Source organism: Cannabis sativa, chromosome 5 (assembly GCF_029168945.1).
Source record: "Cannabis sativa cultivar Pink pepper isolate KNU-18-1 chromosome 5, ASM2916894v1, whole genome shotgun sequence".
NCBI lineage: Eukaryota > Viridiplantae > Streptophyta > Magnoliopsida > Rosales > Cannabaceae > Cannabis > Cannabis sativa.
In genome coordinates, this window is record NC_083605.1 from 75,380,740 (window position 1) to 75,399,069 (window position 18,330).

Here is an 18,330-nt window from a genome sequence, read left to right on the forward strand (position 1 = left end):
ACTTTGTTAGAAGGTTTGATTGTTGTGTTTGTTCTTTTTATTAGGCGGTTTGCAAATAGTGTTGCTCATTACTTGGCTAGAGCTTCCTATTCTGTTGCTGATCGTGTTATCAGAAGTAATGATGTTTTTTTTAGTTTCATAATGTAATTTTAAAGGATTGCAATTAATAAAGTGATGATTTATTTAAAATATGTATATATATATTAGCGGCCCAATTCATTTTTATTTTTTAAAAAATTATTAAATAATCTTAAAATGAATAATAATAAAAATTAAAATAATTATTATTATTTAGTTTTTTATAATTAAATAATTATTGTTAATTTTTTTTTTCTATTTTGAAATTGACAGGTATTATTTTAGTTAGTGATATAATATAGTATTTAATTCGTCGAAAAAAAATAAATAATACGTAAGTTTATGAAATTAAAAAATTAAAGCATTTATACGGCAAATATTCTTTATTTGTATTGCTTAAATAATTACTAGGAAGAAATTTTTTGATAATATCAAATTTCTATCCATAAATAATTAGAGAATTGTCATATTGATGAGTTAAGATTTTGTACATCCTTGGCAAATTGATGACTAAATCTTACTAAAGATTTTGTAATGAGTTGGCGAATGTCAATACATATAAGAAGAGTATCGAATTTTTTCACAATGAGAGTGACAAAAATAACAGCACCTCTACTTTAAAGGACCAACACTACCATTTTGAAAAACAAATATGTATATTTTGTGATAAATTGGGGTTGAACTCATTTTATTTGCAAAAATAAGGTTAACCACTGCTTTGTGCAATCTCATTTTTACCTTAAATTGGTCAAAATATGCAGGGCTTCTTATTTTTGTGGATGATTTGGTCCAATCTCCCATTTTGAATCAAAAGATAGATATGAGGGCCTCAACTTAGGGGTATTAATTCATCATTTTTCTCAACAGTGCAATGGAACTGAAATTACCATTACAAGTTTTTGACGTGTACACAAATTTTAGTTTCATTAACTAATGTAAGTAAAAATAAAAAGTATTACTAAAAACACTAATGGCTTCTTTTAGCAATTATCATGAGTAGAGAAAATAAAAGTTTACTAACAAATTAACAAAAATATGAGTAACAAAGTTAACCCGACATAATCGTATTTTGTTTTTTGTTCACCTCAAAAAAACAAAAAAAGAAACAAAGAAAAGAGAGGGGAAAAAAATTCAGCCCTCTTCTTTTTCTTTTTCTTTTTCTTTTTCTCCCATCAAAGAAATTACAGCATAGTCTTCATCTTCTGACCTTAACCAACCAACCTACAAAATCTAAGTCTATGTCCTCAAATTTCTCTGCATTATAAAATTTTTCCTTTACTTTCAATATTTAAAAAAACCCGAAATCAAAAACACTATTTAATCAGTCTAGAGCTCATCATGTGATTCTTCATCATCATCACCACCTGAGGCACCTGCACCACCAGGAGCACCACCAGCCTTCTGATAAACGGCTGTGATGATCGGGTTACAGACGGCCTCGACTTCCTTGAGCTTCTCCTCGTAGTCTTCCTTCTCGGCCGATTGGTTGTCATCGAGCCATTCCAAAGCTTCCTTAACCGCGGTTTCGATCTTCTCCTTGTCATCAGCCTCGAGCTTGTCTGCAAGCTTGTCCTTGTCGTTCACTTGGTTCTTCATGTTGTACACGTATGTTTCTAGGCTGTTACGAGCGTCGATTCTCTCCTTAACTTTCTTGTCTTCCTCGGCGAATTCCTCTGCTTCCTTAACCATACGATCGATCTCTTCTTGGCTTAGACGACCCTTGTCGTTTGTGATGGTGATCTTTTCTGATTTACCGGTTCCTTTGTCTTCTGCCTTTACGTTTAAGATACCATTGGCATCGACTTCGAATGTCACTTCGATTTGAGGAGTTCCCCTGTTGAATAAGTGTTTAGTTTCAAGCTCTGAGATAAGTAGTAAAGTAATGACAATATGGATAAGAAGAAAACCAACCTTGGAGCTGGTGGAATGCCGGTGAGATCGAATTTACCCAGGTTTCTACAGTCCTTTGTGAGACTCCTTTCACCTTCGAACACCTGAATATTGATAAAAGAGATTTAATTTAGTCGAAATTAATTGTTTACTATGGAAAAATGCCATGTTGTTATATAATCGTATATATACCTGAATGGAGACTGTGGTCTGTTGATCTTGGTAAGTGGTGAAAACTTGGGATTTCTTGGTTGGGATAACAGTGTTTCTTGGGATCAACTTGGTCATAACTCCACCAACAGTTTCAATACCAAGAGTCAAAGGTGCAACATCAAGAAGAAGGATATCTGCATAAACAAGTTTCAGTTAGTATTTTGGTAATTTTGTCTATCCATAAAAATAATTATGTGTGTAATGTGTATTGTACCTTTGGTTTCTTCACCACCCTCTCCACTCAAAATGCTTCCTTGTACAGCGGCACCATAAGCAACAGCCTCATCAGGGTTAACACCCTTGTTTGGCTCTTTGCCTTCGAAGTAATCCTTAAGAAGTTGTTGAACCTTTGGAATTCTGGTACTTCCACCAACAAGAACAATCTCGTGAATTTGGCTCTTCTCCAAACCAGCATCATCCATGGCTTTCTTGACTGGTCCCATGGTCTTTCTGAACAAATCACCGTTCAACTCTTCAAACCTAGCTCGGGTAAGTGGTTCGGAGAAGTCTACACCATCGAAAAGTGACTCGATCTCAACACGGATTTGATGCTGGCTACTGAGAGCTCTCTTGGCTCTTTCAGCTTCCCTCCTCAATTTTCCTAGAGCTCTGTTGTCCTTGCTGATGTCCTTTCCGTGCTTCTTCTTGATCAACTTGATGAAGTACTCCATAATCCTCTGGTCAAAGTCCTCACCTGAAGGCAGGAGCAAAAAGAAGCACGTTCAACAAAATTCCACGGAATTAAAAAGAGCAAATGTGTGTGAAATAGAATAAGTCTCACCTCCCAAATGAGTGTCTCCGTTTGTGGCAAGAACCTCAAACACACCATTGTCAATGGTCAAAATACTGACATCAAAAGTACCACCTCCAAGATCAAAGACAAGAATGTTCTTCTCTCCACCTTTCTTGTCCAAACCATAAGCGATAGCGGCAGCTGTTGGCTCATTGATAATCCTAGCAACATTGAGGCCAGCAATAGTACCAGCATCCTTGGTTGCCTGTCTCTGAGCGTCGTTAAAGTAAGCTGAACACAGGAAAGGGTTAATAAGAAGTCAGTCATGAAACTTAAAAACATAATTGTCAGTTAATTAGGTAAAATTAAAAAAGATTCATAAAACTCACCAGGAACTGTGACAACAGCATCCTTGATTTTCTTTCCAAGGAAAGCCTCAGCGGTTTCCTTCATCTTAGTCAAAATCATAGCACTGATCTCCTCAGGGCTGAAAACCTTAGTCTCACCATCCTGAATCTTAACTTGAATGTAAGGCTTTCCATCCTTGTTCACAATCTTGAAAGGGAAAAGCTTCATATCCTTCTGGACCTCCTTGTCCTCAAACCTGGATAAAATTCAAGTATAATTTAAGTACTTTCTTCTAAAGCTAAATAAGGCAACAAACAAATAAGAAAGTGAAAAGTGAATTACTTTCTTCCGATAAGTCTCTTGACATCAAAGATAGTCCTTTCGGGATTGACGGCCGCCTGGTTCTTTGCTGCCTCACCAATCAACCTCTCGGTTTCGGTGAACGCAACCCATGACGGGGTAATACGGTTTCCTTGGTCGTTGGCTATGATTTCAACGTGACCGTTCTTATACACACCAACACATGAATAAGTGGTACCAAGATCAATACCAATAACAGTTCCCAATTTAGTTGCTTCCTCTTTGGCAATAGTAATTGCAAAAAGGCCACCTGTGATTCAGATTTGAAAAGTTAATACAAAACCATTACTCATTACAAAATCCGAAAAATAATACGTAAATAGAAGTACGATAATTATCATGCATTAGAGACAACCATATCAGAAATATGGATCAGAAAATCAAACGTTCCAAAATGTTCGTAACAAAGCTCCTATCTACTAACCATCAAAAAAAAAAAAAAGCTCCTATCTACTTAGTTTCTATACCATTATATTACATTACGAAATTTAGTACACATTTCAACGAGCACATACACGAATCAATTTGCTTAACTAGTCTAATTTCTTATGCTTCTCACTTATAACAATTTCACACTCTAATAATCTTACTAGCAATTAGCAAATCAAATCAAGGAAAATCACATTACTGATAAATAAACTAATGCTAAGATTCAGATCTAAATCTCCAAGAGTTTCAAATTGCTTAAACTCAAAGAAAATGCGAAAGAAAGTAATGCGTAAAACATCGCCATACTACTACTCTTACGAAATCAAACAAAATTCAAAGATCAAAACAGTTGATCTCTAATCTAAATCTAATCAAGCTTAACCTGTACTAGATCTATCGCATTTCTGAATCAAACTACAAACATACGAAATGACATTCAGATCTGAAAATAACAAAAGAAATAGTTAAAAAGCTCACCAAAGAAAACGATTGCGAGTACGATCAGAGACCCGCGAGCTCTGCAAGAGCCAGCCATGGAGACGAACAGTAACCTCCTCCGGTGCTTAACTGCTTCTTCTTCGTAGATTAGTGTTTGGGTTTTTGAGCTCTTTCTTCTTCAATGGAGCTTTCGAGAGATTTCAGATTGAGAGTTCGATTTCGTTAGTCCGTGCCTTTTATAGTATTGAAGCCTTACGTTTATTATAATGCACGTCTCTTCACCAGAACAAAGCTTTTCGTGGGAACATGTCATCTGATGTGACGTGGACCAATCAGATTTCGAGGACGCATTCTTCCAGCCAATGAAATTAGAGCTCTTGTTGGGATGATCTTAGCCGTTGATTTTCTAAATTTTGACCACGTGTTCGATTTATGTTGCTTTGCACGGTCATAATAAAATTTTTATTTTTATTATTTTTTTTTTTTGCAAACGCGTCGTTCACGGTTACTCCATTAGTTTCCAATGAATTTCGAATATATTATTAACCAAAAATTGAATTTTTCTTATTATTATTATTATTTCGAAAATATTTTCCTCAAAAAATTAAAAATAAATGTGAAAAGTAATCTTATGTATTTTTTTTGTTTTTTTTGAATCAAATGTGTACTCATTTCTCATGTGTAAGATAGAGAATTTAGTTATAAATGGTCACAAGAACTAATTGATACAACTAAGTAAAATTAATCTACCACCATAAAAAATAATAATAAAAAAAACTAAAATCAATCATCCCAATAACAAAACAAAAAAAATGAAATTTTCTAATAACTAACTAAAGACATTTCGGAACAGAAACACTTCTCAAAGATTTTATTTGGATATTCAAGTTTTTTTTTGGCAACTTTTTTGAGCATTTTTTTTATGATATAAATCGCAACGTTAATATTATGTTGATAAATTAGTTTAATATGATCTTAGGATAGATAGTAAATTTATTTGGATTGAATATAAAATCTCTTCACTTTGCCTTCATTTTTTTCTCTAACTTATATGGTTATCCTTAAAAAAAATACTAAAGATTTCAAATACCCAACACGACCCCGAATTCAGACCGAGACCTGGGACCCGAACCTAGATTTAGACTTAAATTTGAACCTGAACCCAGACCGAGACCGAGACTTGGATTCGGACCCAGGACCCTGACTTGGACCCAAACCTGACCCGTTGATGGTGTTGGGGTAGAATTTATTAAAAATATATTCTTTTTATACAATCTATTAATACATGTTAATATCAAACATAGTAATAATACTAATACAAAATAAAAATGGATATAAAATTATAAGTTAATATTAAAATTCTTTTAAAAAAAAAAGAGTCGAGTCGAATCAGATCTGATATGAATAAGTTGGGTCGGATCTGATCCGATCCGAGTATCTGATCTAGCGGGGCGGGGCAAATCCTTACATAATCTGGATCAGATCGGATCATAGCCGAATCAGATCCGACCCGACCAATTTACACTCTAATTTTTTTTTGTATTTTTTTTTTTTTGAAATCACTCAAATAAAAATTCCCCAAATTCAGTAGTAATTTTGAAAACATTGAGGCCCAATTTTCTTTAGCCCAACCTTGAAAGTAGGCCCATTAGTTTTGGGTTATCCCTGTGCTGTGATTGTGAATTGAGTCATTATTTTCTGTTACAGACAAACTCTACTGTTTAACACTAATCTCTCATTTCTTCCCAGAAATAAATAACCCCAAAAATAAATAATATAAATAAAAATATTTATTTATTTTTAATTTTTTCTATTTTTATTTATTTATTTATTTTCTTCAAACCCTAAAAACTCCATCAATGGCGATCGCATCTCCATCTGCTCCGACCTTCTCAGCTTCCTTCTGCTGCACACGCACGGAGTCGCCGGCAACCGCCTTCTCACGATTCCCTTCCATTGCTTTAACTAACTCCCAACGCAATCGAACTCTCCGATTAACTCGTCGACTCGCCGTATCTTCGCGTTTCAATTCCTCGACTCCGTCCGGTGCCGGTGGCTCCGTTTCCCCAGACAACGGCGATTTACAGTACGAGTTTTTTCATGGATTCTCGCCTCAGCGCCGGAGAAGAGGATCGCCGGTTTTCGTCACGCTTCCGGTGGATGCCGTGGGTCCCGCCGGGCAAGTCCGGCGACGGAAAGCGATGGCGCAGTCGTTTAGGGCTTTAGCTGCGGCTGGAGTTGAGGGTGTGGTTATGGAGGTGTGGTGGGGTCTAGTGGAGAGGGATCGGCCTAGGGTTTATAATTGGCAAGGGTATTTGGAAATTATTGCTTTGGCTCGAAGGTGTGGATTGAAAGTTCGAGCTGTTATGGCTTTTCATCAATGTGGCACTGGTCCAGGGGACCCTCATTGGTTAGTATAATTTCGTTAACCCTTTACAAATTTAGTATTATTGGAATAATTTTCATGGTGTTATTATTGGATTAGTGAGCTGAAATTTTTGTTTTTGGTGTTAGTTATTTGAATAATGTTGCATGTATATTATTCCTTAATGCAAAAATTAGAGATATGAAGAAAAGGGTAGTTAGTTGAATTGTTGCCTTTTATATTTGTGTGTTTTGTAAAATTAGTCTTTACGAAAAAATTTATTAGCAAAATAATAACGTTTGATTGCTCGAACAACCAAAAATTAGACTGTTCGATCATAAAACGACCATTTCTAATTGTGTAAATTCAATGTGGTTATTTTGTAAATTTTACTATTTCAAGTTGTTAGTTTGGAAAATTTCCCTTTGTGTCTTTTCATGTGTTTATTTACACAATTATGAACAAATTTTGGTGAGCTCTAATAGATTAAACATCATATAATTCATTCTCATGATTTTCGCCCTCCCTATTGTTTACTCTTACAGATTAGTAAACATTGTTTTAAGTTGATTAGTTTGTTGAAATGTTTGCTCTTGGTAACAAGTTATTTGAATAATGTTGTATGTATACTATGCCATAATGCGAAAATTGGAAATGTGAGAAAAGGGTATTAGTCAAATTGTTCTGAGTGTTTTGTTAAAATAGTCTTTATGAAATTTTTTAATAGTAAAATAACTTTCCGAAATTTTTTATTAGTAAAATAACCACGTTGATGCATGAGCGACTAAAAATTACTATGCGACCGAACGATCATAATGGTTGTTTTGCGAGTTTTACAATTTCAGGCTGTTAGTTCGGAAAATTTCCCTTTGTTATTTTCATGTGTTTATTTATACAATTATGAACAAATTTTGGCGAGCCCTAATAGATAATATCTTTTCATATTATTCATTCTTATGATTTTTGCCCCCATTTTTTCTTTCCCATCAGGGATTAGTAAACTTTGTTTTTGTGAGTTCGTTTTGGTGCTCATCAGTGTTGTTTTAAGTTGATTAGTGTGTTGAAATGTTTGCTCTTGGTGTTAGTTATTTGAATAATGTTGCATTCTAAATGCGAAAATTGGAAGTGTGAGAAAAGGGTATTAGTCAAATTGTTGCCTTTTATATGTTTTCATGTTTTACATAATTATGAACAAATTTTGGTGAACCCTAATAGATAAAACATCATATAGTTCATTCTTATGATTTTGGCCCCCATTTTTCTTTCCCATTAGGGATTAGTAAACATTTGTTTTTGCAAGTTCTTTTTACTGACAAAGTCATATTTTGTTGCTCATCGGTGTTGTTTTAAGTTGATTAGGTTGCTATTTTGGACTACTGCTAAAGGGCTAGGCTGCCCTGTGTACAGACAATCTTCTTCATTCTAAAGAATATTAACAAAAATGACAAGATTTATGACCAACAAAACTCAGACAAGTAGATGGTTGGGCTGTTGACTTTCTTATTGAAGATATATAAATTCTAGTGTCTTTATTTGGGTCTCCTTTGTCCTTTCATTTTATTTTCATGGACTTGTTTTGAATATACAATTCGATGATATATCATACATTTCTTGCCATCTCGATCTGTCTGTCACGATCTATCTGGAGTTGTTTAACTGATTTTCTGGGAGATCCACGCTTCCAATATGTTTGTTTTAGGATAGGCTTACTACTTGACTTTTTCAGTTCTAACATTAAGTTCTCCTTGCTGCCTTTTAGACATTTTATTTTTATCATTGATCTGTACATGATGAAAATTTTGTGTATCACTTGGTTTCTTTTTGTGGTTTGTGGCTTTATTCAGTGCCCACAATCTGTGTGATAGTAGTTTCTAATAAGCTAAGCTCATTCTTAAGTTGCTCCAAAAGGTATGTGTTTTGTAATATCCTGATTCTTTTAGTCAACAGTTGCATTTTTCCTTGGTATCCAAATAAATGTATACTTGGTTGGTGAATGTTGTTATTGTGTTTCAGTTATGTCCGTCTAATTAGAGACAAATTATGTATTTTCGTATTTGTCTGTCATACAGAAAAGAATACTGTTTTTATTTTATTTGACAATGTGAGAGCTCTATCATCATTCTTCAAAGTGGATAATATCTCCTGATATCTTTTTCTCTCTTGAAACTTGAGGTATAGAGCATATATAGTATATTTAATTTGTTGTATATTTACTCGGGGTATCAACTTGATCTTGATAGTGTTTTCTTCATGGTTTTTTATTTATGGGACACTGAATCTGAATCTGGTTCTTTTGTGTATGTAAGGATTCCTCTTCCCCTCTGGGTACTTGAAGAAATAGATAAAAATCCAGATTTAGTATATTCTGATAGATTTGGTCGAAAGAATATGGAATACATTTCCCTTGGATGTGATGTCCTCCCTGTTCTGTCTGGCCGTTCACCAATCCAAGCATACACAGATTTTATGACGAATTTCAGAGATGCTTTTAGACCTTTTCTGGGTGCTATTATTACAGTAAGACAATGTCATCATAATTTTTCAGACTGAGGGCTTAACCATTGATGACTATGCCTTGATCTTTAAATTAGGTGCTTTTGGTTTGTAGGGAATTCAGGTTGGGATGGGTCCTGCTGGTGAGCTAAGGTATCCTTCATGCCCTAGCCAAAAGCTAACATGGGCTTGGCGTTCTCGCGAACTTGGAGAGTTTCAATGCTACGATAAGGTAAGGGGAAACTTATAGTCTGATAAAGATACTTAGCACCAATGCTGATTTTGGTTTTAATTTTAATTTTTTTCCAAATATTGTTGCTAGTATATGCTTGCGTCTCTCAATGCTTGTGCAAGGGAGATTGGGATGCGTGAGTGGGGAGATGGGGGCCCTATCGGCACTGGCAATTTGATGCAGAATCCTGAACAAACGGAGTTTTTCAAAAGTGATACCGGATCTTGGAATACACCTTATGGACAATTTTTTCTTGAATGGTACTCTGGAATGTTGCTTCTGCATGGAGAGAGGATTTGTAAAGAAGCTGAGACTGTTTTTCGGGGCACAGAAGTTAATACATCAGCAAAAGTGGCTGGAATCCACTGGCATTACAGCACACAGTCTCATCCATCAGAATTGACTGCTGGCTACTACAATACTTTAACTAGGGATGGATACCTACCTATTGTTCGTATGTTCGGCAAGTATGGTTTCACTTTGTGCTGCTCATGCTTCGAAATGCAAGACAAAGACGAGAAACAGATAAACCCTGTGAGCAGCCCAGAGGGATATCTCAAGCAGTTGCTATTGGCGGCTAGGATGTGTGATGTACCACTCGAGGGAGAAAACGCTGCATCAAATTTGGATGATGGATCGTTCCAACAGGTGGTGAAGATGTCAAAGTTTTACTCCGACGGTCTAGAGAAACCCTCCTTCTCATTCAACTTTGTGAGGATGGACAAGAACATGTTCGAATATCAAAATTGGGTTCGATTTACTCGTTTCGTAAGGCAAATGTCGAATGCAAATATTTTTCGAGCCAAGCTAGGTTTTCGGGGCGATATCCATCAGTTTCTAACATCCAGGTCAGATGCAAAGTTTGGAATTGCTTTTGCTTATTGTTAGAGAAAAAAGATATTTCATTTGCACCACTTAGCAAATGTTATTATTATATTTAAAAAAAAAAAAACCACAAAACCACCATTGCTGTGAATATAAGGATAGTATGATCACTTTCTGATCTTACTATTTTGATAAGTGTGGTAATGGCTTCATTTTTTCCCCTTAATGAATCTCTTAGTCTTTTTTCTTCTTTATTCCAAAGTTTATTTATTATGTGTATTGTAATACATCATTGCCTTCCTAATATTTTAAAAAAAAATGGTTGGCTTGTTTAATGTAATGATCTATTTCTATTTTATTTCTCTGAAAAAAAATATGATGCTTTAATTTGATCTTGAATTGTATAAATTTGACAATTTCTTTTGCAACCATAGATGAATGATTAGGTGTCATATTGAAGTAATTTGATTATGAAAATTTCATTATTTTTATAATGTTATTAATTAGGTTGCAAATCTTTTGCTTTGTTTAAGCTTAATCATAGTGGTAAACACCTTAGCCTGATGGTTTATTGTAGGGTAAATACTATTTTGGATTTTGTATTTTGTAAAAGTTACTGATTGGACTTTCTGTTTTGTTAAATGACAAATTGGATCTTGTATTTTTTGTATTTTAAATTGATTTTTTTTTTCAAAATAAAAGTTAAGAATAACTTAATTTAGAGTTGTTATGATAAAATTGACTATATTTTTTTTTTGTATCTATTTGTGTTAAAAGTTATCTTTAAGTTAATTATATTAAAAAAAATTGTCGAAAATTAAGTTTAGGGTATTATTTTGTAATATTTTAAAAAAAATATAAAGTTTAATTCATAATTTTTGCAAAATATGAGTCTAAAATGATATTGCATTGACAAGAAAGAAAAGGTTGCTAGTGTTTGAAAATTTAACAGTGAACATACTAGTACTAGTTAATTGTTTAAATTTCTACTTTGCTACATATGAGACTCTATAATTAATTATAACTCATTAACACAAATATATTGGTAAATTAGCTGGTGGAAAAACTATCTTTTTTTCTTTTTTTAAGTGTGCATTGTAGTTATTTAAAGCATTTTGCAAATTTAGTAAAGATTTCAAACATTTTGTTGTATGAGTGTTGCAAAAAAACAGTTTGAATTCTGATTTCGATACTTTAAATAATTTATTTATTTATTTTGTAAAATTTGCATAATATTCTAAATATCAACAACAAATCAACAAATGTTGACTAGAAATATCTTTAAGAACTATTGAGTTTTTAAATACTAATTTAAGAACTATATCTAATATAGTTTCCAAATAATATTTTGAGCACCTCAAAATCAAATATGAAGTGATAACAATACATATATTCTTTAAAGAAAAAACTCACATCCATCCAAGCTTCCTTTTGTATCTATATTAAGATTGAATGTATTATGTATTCGGTTTCAAACTATTTAAGTTTGAAATAGTTAATAGTTACATAATTACTCTTAATATATCTGACGATATGTAAGATGAACAGAATATATTCGAGAGACAGATATTTATGTAAACTCTTTGCTAATTTTGTATACTTTTAAAAGTTTAAATGCAAGGTAGTGTCATCAAACATTACTTTTAGTAGACTCTACATTGCCATAAGATCACTTTTAGTAGACTCTACATTGTCATAACATCACTTCTTATAGTTGACTCTAATGCAATGAGAGACTTTAAGAAATAGTGAGTGACTACAAATAACTCTTTTAAGCTAATAATGCTCTAAGGCACTTCTTTTACCTTAGAACCAACCCTTTGACTGGCCCCTCCTTTGCATGAAATCATATTGCTAATAAGTCTACAAGATTCAAATTTATATATAATGGTTGTATCTATCATTTTTTTTTTCTTTTTAATCTTCTTATTTTTCTTCTTTGCTTTATTTAACATGTGTCATATTATATATAACTAAGAGCAGTTTTTGTTTTTTGTTTTTTCTTTTTTAAAAAATTGTATAATATAGTACACAAAATATACTAACAATATGCTATACAAGGAATACATTCACAATAAGAAATATACTAGTATTTATATTAAAGATATTATTGGCAAAACTACCTGAACTACATGATTGGTGACACTTAACTTCACAAATCGATTTTTAGTGGTAAAACTCTTCAAACTACTATTCGTTTTGTTATAGATAGACAAGTATACACGTAACATCTTTTTATTGTTCCATGTCATATTAATATATTTTTTTAAAAAAAATTACAATTTTTATTTTTTCTTTTGCTTTTTTCCTTTCTTCTTCTTCTTCTTCTTCTTCTTCTTCCTCTCTCTCTCTCTCTCTCTCTCTCTCTCTCTCTCTCTCTCTCTCTCTCTCTCTCTCTCTCTCTCTCTCTCTCTCTCTCTCTCTTACGGAGATCCATCGTCGTTGGTAGCAGCTCAGGCAAAGTTCACTATCACTAAAGTGTACGTTTTTTCCCTCTTCGGTTGTGCATTTTGATTTGGTTGTCATATCAGGGTTAAATTACAAACTTACAATCTCCTTTTTCACTTTTTGTTTCATAATCCTCATAGGTTTGACTTGAATTTATATTTATACTAAAGTAATTGGTAATAATTTAAAAAAAAATTATTAAATTTATTGTGACTTATGACAGGTGAATCTATCTTTTTATTTTATTTTATAATACAATAAAAGAACAAACAAACTTCCATATACAATTTTCGTTAGGAATTCAAACAAAGTACCACATGGATTAGTAAATTAAGATAAATGAGATTAATAACTATATAAACATCTCCATTTGCATGATTTTTTATCAAGTAAAATCATTGGGATATTAACAAAATAAAATGAATTTTATTAATAAAGTAGTACTTAGAGAGTTTAATCCTGTTATTAATATTTGACAATAATGTAAAATAAACAAAATACATTCCTCCTAAACCCAAGTTAGTGTCATCAACATCACTTTTAGTAGACTCCACATTGTCATACCACACCACATCTTATTCTTATAGTTGACTCTTAATGCAATTAAAAAGATGCATAAGATGAAATAGTGAGTGACTATATACAATCAATTCTTGTAAACTTAGAACAAAGGCCCCTCCTTTGAATGAAATCATATATATAATGGTTATGTATATCACCTTTTTTTTCTTTAAAAGAATTTCTCTTCTTTTTCTTCTTTGCTCCACATTACAAGTGTCACATTATGGGTAGTGTGTTTTATTTATTACATATATGATGCATGATAAGTATTTTTTCTTCATTTTAAGCCATAGAAGGCAATTGGGTATTTTATTTATGGTCTTTGCATTGTCCTTATCAAATAATTATATATTCTTTTATATAAGTCTAGTCTAGGGCCAGTCCAGCTATGTCACAGTGTCAAAATATGAGAATAACATGAATTTAGTCCTTTATTATTGCATTGTTGTTTAATTAATACATTGCAACATGATAATGATGATGTAAGTGGTCATATTCTACAACACTTACACATAACACTACTTTTCATTCTAAAGATGGTATTTTAGTAGAACTTTTTCTTTTTGCCTCTAATAAATTTTCAATATGACTTTTTGAATTGATGATATTATTACTTATTATTATTATTATTATTATTATTATTATTATTATTGTCAAAAGCTCGAGTCATTTGAAGGTGGATCAAAATAATGTTAGAAATTATATATTTTATGTAGGGGTAATAATTTGTGGTCACAAAATCGTGACGAGATTTAAATATTATAAGTATATGTCAAATACGAATTTGTGACCTATTTATTAAAAATATCGATAACTGAAACCTAAATACGATGTGTATATAAACAAATTAAACCAATCAAATTAAATATCTCAAAAATGATCCATTTAATTAGTTAGTTGTGTCAATCAAGAAATTAACCCAATTCCATTTTAAAAAAACTTGCATGATTATTTCATGCGAATTTTGAGTTGTATTATCGTGTCTCATACATTTTCCTATTCTAATTTCATGATCATTTCTACCTAATGTGTGAGAGAGTTGGCATTTGTATATAAGAAGACTGCAACTAGCTTAGTGCACTATAGTTAGCTTCTCCTTCTTATTATTGTATCCTTTGTTAGATATTAGTCACTGTTTATTAGTATGTGAACTTATTTTTTGTTTTAATTTTATAACGCAATAGAGGAACAAACAGACATCCATATAGACTTTTTTGTTAGGAATAAAGCATGGTCGGCTCAAGCATATCACAGTTTGAGCCACTACATAAGTTCCCTTATATTAAAAGATTTATTTTTTATTCATCCATTTATATATAATATAATAAATATTTTTTTTATATAATGTATAATATACATAATAAATGTTAATAAGAGTAAATATGCACTTAGAATTTACAAGAAATAAAGATGTTGATTGTAATTTTATTTTGGACAATCTCACTTCCAAACTTCAAGGATAGAAAGTTAAGTTGAAACTCTCTAAAGCTGGGCGTGCGTGCTACCTTAATCAAATATGTTGGATTATCTATGCCAATGTACTCCATGCAGTCTACAAAGTTGTCTAACAAGATGGTATATCCAGTATGGATGGCATGGCGCGAGACTTCTAGTGGGGTTTTGAGAAGGGCAACAGAGGGGTCTATCTTAAGTCATGAGATAAGTTGTTGTAATATCCAGATTAAAATAGTATTTAATTTTTTTTTTTTTTGGATATTAATTGAGCGAGGATAATTATCTTGTTTCTTTGTGTTGTTAATGAGTTGATATTATTGCTTAGAGTAGTTGTACAAATTTTCTAGAGAGTTAAAGTTGTATTAACTACGAAAGTAAAATATTATGGTATTTTTACAGAGTAAGTAATTGTTTAATTAAAGCCCAATATGAAGGTCCATTAGGGTTTTATAATATATTTAGTGAGTTTAATTAATTAATGTTAAAAATTTGTAGGTTTGGATAAATTCGCAGGATTAAAAACTGTTTTACTAAAACGATCATATCTGGAGTTCTAGAGCTCGGATTGAGGTGATTTCAGTGGCGTTTGAAAGATAATTCAAAGATCTATCAATTATGTAGAAATAGATTTATCGTAATTTTAACTTTATTGGGGTCAAAATTAGGTTACAAAGTGACGACCTGTTAAGTTTAGTATAGAAACCCTAAGTTTTAAAATTTAAATTTAAAACTTATATCTAACAAATAAGATTTTTATTTAATTATTCTATTTAGAGTTAAATTAGCATCAGATTATAGGGGTTATTTTATTATTTTCTTTTATAGATTTAATTAGATTATAAAACCTAAATCTATCACATTCTTGATACGTAATATGCAGAGTCTCTAACCCTAAGAAAAATAAAACTCAATCTCAATCTCTTTCTTTCAAATTTCGAATACAATTCTTAGAGAGGACACTCATAAAATCCTATATCCTACAAGTTATCCATCTCGCTACCTATCAAAGATTTATAATTTTCCTTCTTGTTTCATTCTCTTCGCCAAACAACACTCATGATTTTCATCAACATAACATTGAGATCATCATCACCATTCTAATAATTTGAGATTTCAAGATCTAGCACTGATTAAGAAGAGTCATCAAGAGGTAAGAGAGTTCTTCCACTTATTGTTGTGAACTTTAAGGTTAAACTATGAAATCTCGTTTTTATTTTTTTCTGAAAATTATTGTCTTAGTAAAATAGTCGTATCTCTCTCAATATTGATCCGTTTCCAGCGATTTTTATATCGTTAGAAAGCTTATTCGATGATCTAAAATTTTTATCAAGAAATTATTCACCAGTTCGGTGATATTCTATGTCGAAAATTATCATCTTTCTGATGTTGTTGTAAATCGTTTTTTTTTCATATTTCCAGAAAAAGTACTTTCACTTAAAATACCATAACTCTCTCAATTCTTGTCCATTTTTAATGATCTATATATGGTTTCAAAGCTTATTCAATTTTCCATAAGTTTTATGAAGAAACATTTCGTGAATTCGGAGTTATACTATGTCTAAAAGTTAGTTTCCTTCTGTATCATGTAATTCGTTTCTTGAATCTTGTTCTTCCAAAACTGTTTTGGTAAAATTGTAATATCTCTTTGAATATAATTCCAATTTCAGAGATTTTGGTATCATTGGAAAGGGAATTTAATTTCCTAAAACTTTCATGAAGATGTTATCTTCTAGTTCTGAACCTTTCAATACAAAAAGTTTGTATTTTTGCTAAGTCGTATAATTCGTTACTCCATATTCCTTCTCAGAAATAGTTTCAGTAAAACAATCATAGCTCTCTCAGTTTTAATCCATTTTTGATGATCTTTATATCGTTGGAAAGATAATGGAATTTCCTATAATTTTTATGAAGACAACTTTTACTGAATTAGTGTAGTTGTTGGTCAAAAATAGTAATCTTTCTGCTGTACTGTAAGAGTACGAATTTTAATATTAGGGCCTTGACCCATGTCTTATTATAGGTAGTAGTGACGAGATAACAACTCTTAAGCAGCGGGATTTGAGGTAAGGAAATTAGATAGTTTTCTATGTGTTTATCTGCATAAATTTAAATTCTTTATATATTGAAATATGATTTATGATTTGTTATTATGAATATGTATATGGTACTGAGAATGTGTGGTATGGACACAATATGAGTTTGTGAATTGATACATAGATTATGGTTGTATGACTTGTATATGTTGTATGTTGTATTTGTATGTTTCAGGTTGTATGTTGTATGATATATTTGTATGTTGTATGTTGTATGTTGTATGCTAACGTCTCAGGTAAAGTGGGGGACCATGGTGGGGTATGATACGGGATAAGGCCGTTGAATGTAGAGATACCCTACCCTGCATTTTACTGAGTCGTGTATGAGATTGTTATGGTGGGTATGATACAGTGATGTTACTGTTGAATATAGAGATACCCTATCCTATAACAATGGTAGGGCTGCATAGGCCCATGTTATTATATGGGCAGATTAGGCCCAGGATATTGTAGGGTCAGGCTAGGCCCGGGTTATGTAAGTAATGGCTATGATATGCCAATATTGTGATAATGTTATTATTATTTATAGTATTGATATGATTATGTTATGAGTATGATATTGGAGTTATGATCTCTGTATATGTGTACGGTGTGAACAAATAGTATAGACTTGTATGATAAAGGTTTCCATATGTACAGTTATTTGGTTATAGTTATAAAAGAGCATGTATGATATTGCTAAAACTTAATAAATACATTAATGGTATGTGTGATATTATATGGTATTGTTTGATAAGCATTTCCTTACTGAGCTTTTAGCTCACCCCCCTTACTTTCCCCCTACAGTATTAGACGGGGAAGTATGTATAGTGAGCGAGGGTCGGTTACGGTACGTATACTGTGAGCGGCTACGGGCGGACAAACGATCTAGAACGCCAGTGGTGCCTTAGTTTTATTTTAAGCAGTTGATAAATCTAACACAGTGGAAATGCATTATTTAAAATTATTTACTTACTGTATCTTGTTTTACAAATGAAGGATCCTTCTCTGTTGCATTTTGATTTTTTTAAAATCCACTGTTGTATTTAAATTATTTTTTTTATCTTTTCAAATTATGCATGAAAATAGTATTTTTGTAAAATAAGGCAAAATACTGGGGCGTTACAGTTGGTATCAGAGCCGATCGTCCGTTAGCCCGAAGGATACTCACGGTATACATACAGAAGACTGAAAAAGATCCCTCTCACTATTATGTAAGTGTTAGTTTTAATTTTCTTGGTATTGCCATTAATAGTCTTATATGTGATACATATAATTAGAGCCTCATCTTAGGTGGTGCTTAGAGACATCAATAGTACCCTCTATCTCTTATGATTGATTACACTTTTTAGGAAGAAGATGTATAGGTTTATATTTCTTTATTGTCTTG

At 32.2% G+C, this 18,330-nt stretch overlaps 2 protein-coding genes across 2 annotated transcripts; one reads left to right on the forward strand and one right to left on the reverse strand.

Moving 5' to 3' along the window:
• Window positions 1-1,074: 1,074 nt before the first annotated feature.
• On the reverse strand, window positions 1,075-4,974 carry LOC115717050 (luminal-binding protein 5). The gene is made up of 9 exons (XM_061116109.1): window positions 4,936-4,974; window positions 4,529-4,763; window positions 3,605-3,872; window positions 3,304-3,518; window positions 2,963-3,205; window positions 2,396-2,875; window positions 2,161-2,315; window positions 1,990-2,072; window positions 1,075-1,912 (listed from the first exon to the last, which is right to left on the reverse strand). The coding sequence occupies exons 2-9, from the start codon at window positions 4,584-4,586 to the stop codon at window positions 1,405-1,407; spliced, it is 2,010 nt and encodes a 669-aa protein (XP_060972092.1). The 5' UTR covers window positions 4,587-4,763; window positions 4,936-4,974; the 3' UTR covers window positions 1,075-1,404.
• A 1,209-nt stretch (window positions 4,975-6,183) lies between these two features.
• LOC115717051 (beta-amylase 1, chloroplastic) lies at window positions 6,184-10,658 on the forward strand. Its single transcript, XM_030645993.2, has 4 exons — window positions 6,184-6,899; window positions 9,161-9,371; window positions 9,463-9,579; window positions 9,670-10,658. The coding sequence occupies exons 1-4, from the start codon at window positions 6,349-6,351 to the stop codon at window positions 10,465-10,467; spliced, it is 1,677 nt and encodes a 558-aa protein (XP_030501853.2). The 5' UTR covers window positions 6,184-6,348; the 3' UTR covers window positions 10,468-10,658.
• The last annotated feature ends 7,672 nt before the right edge of the window (window positions 10,659-18,330 follow it).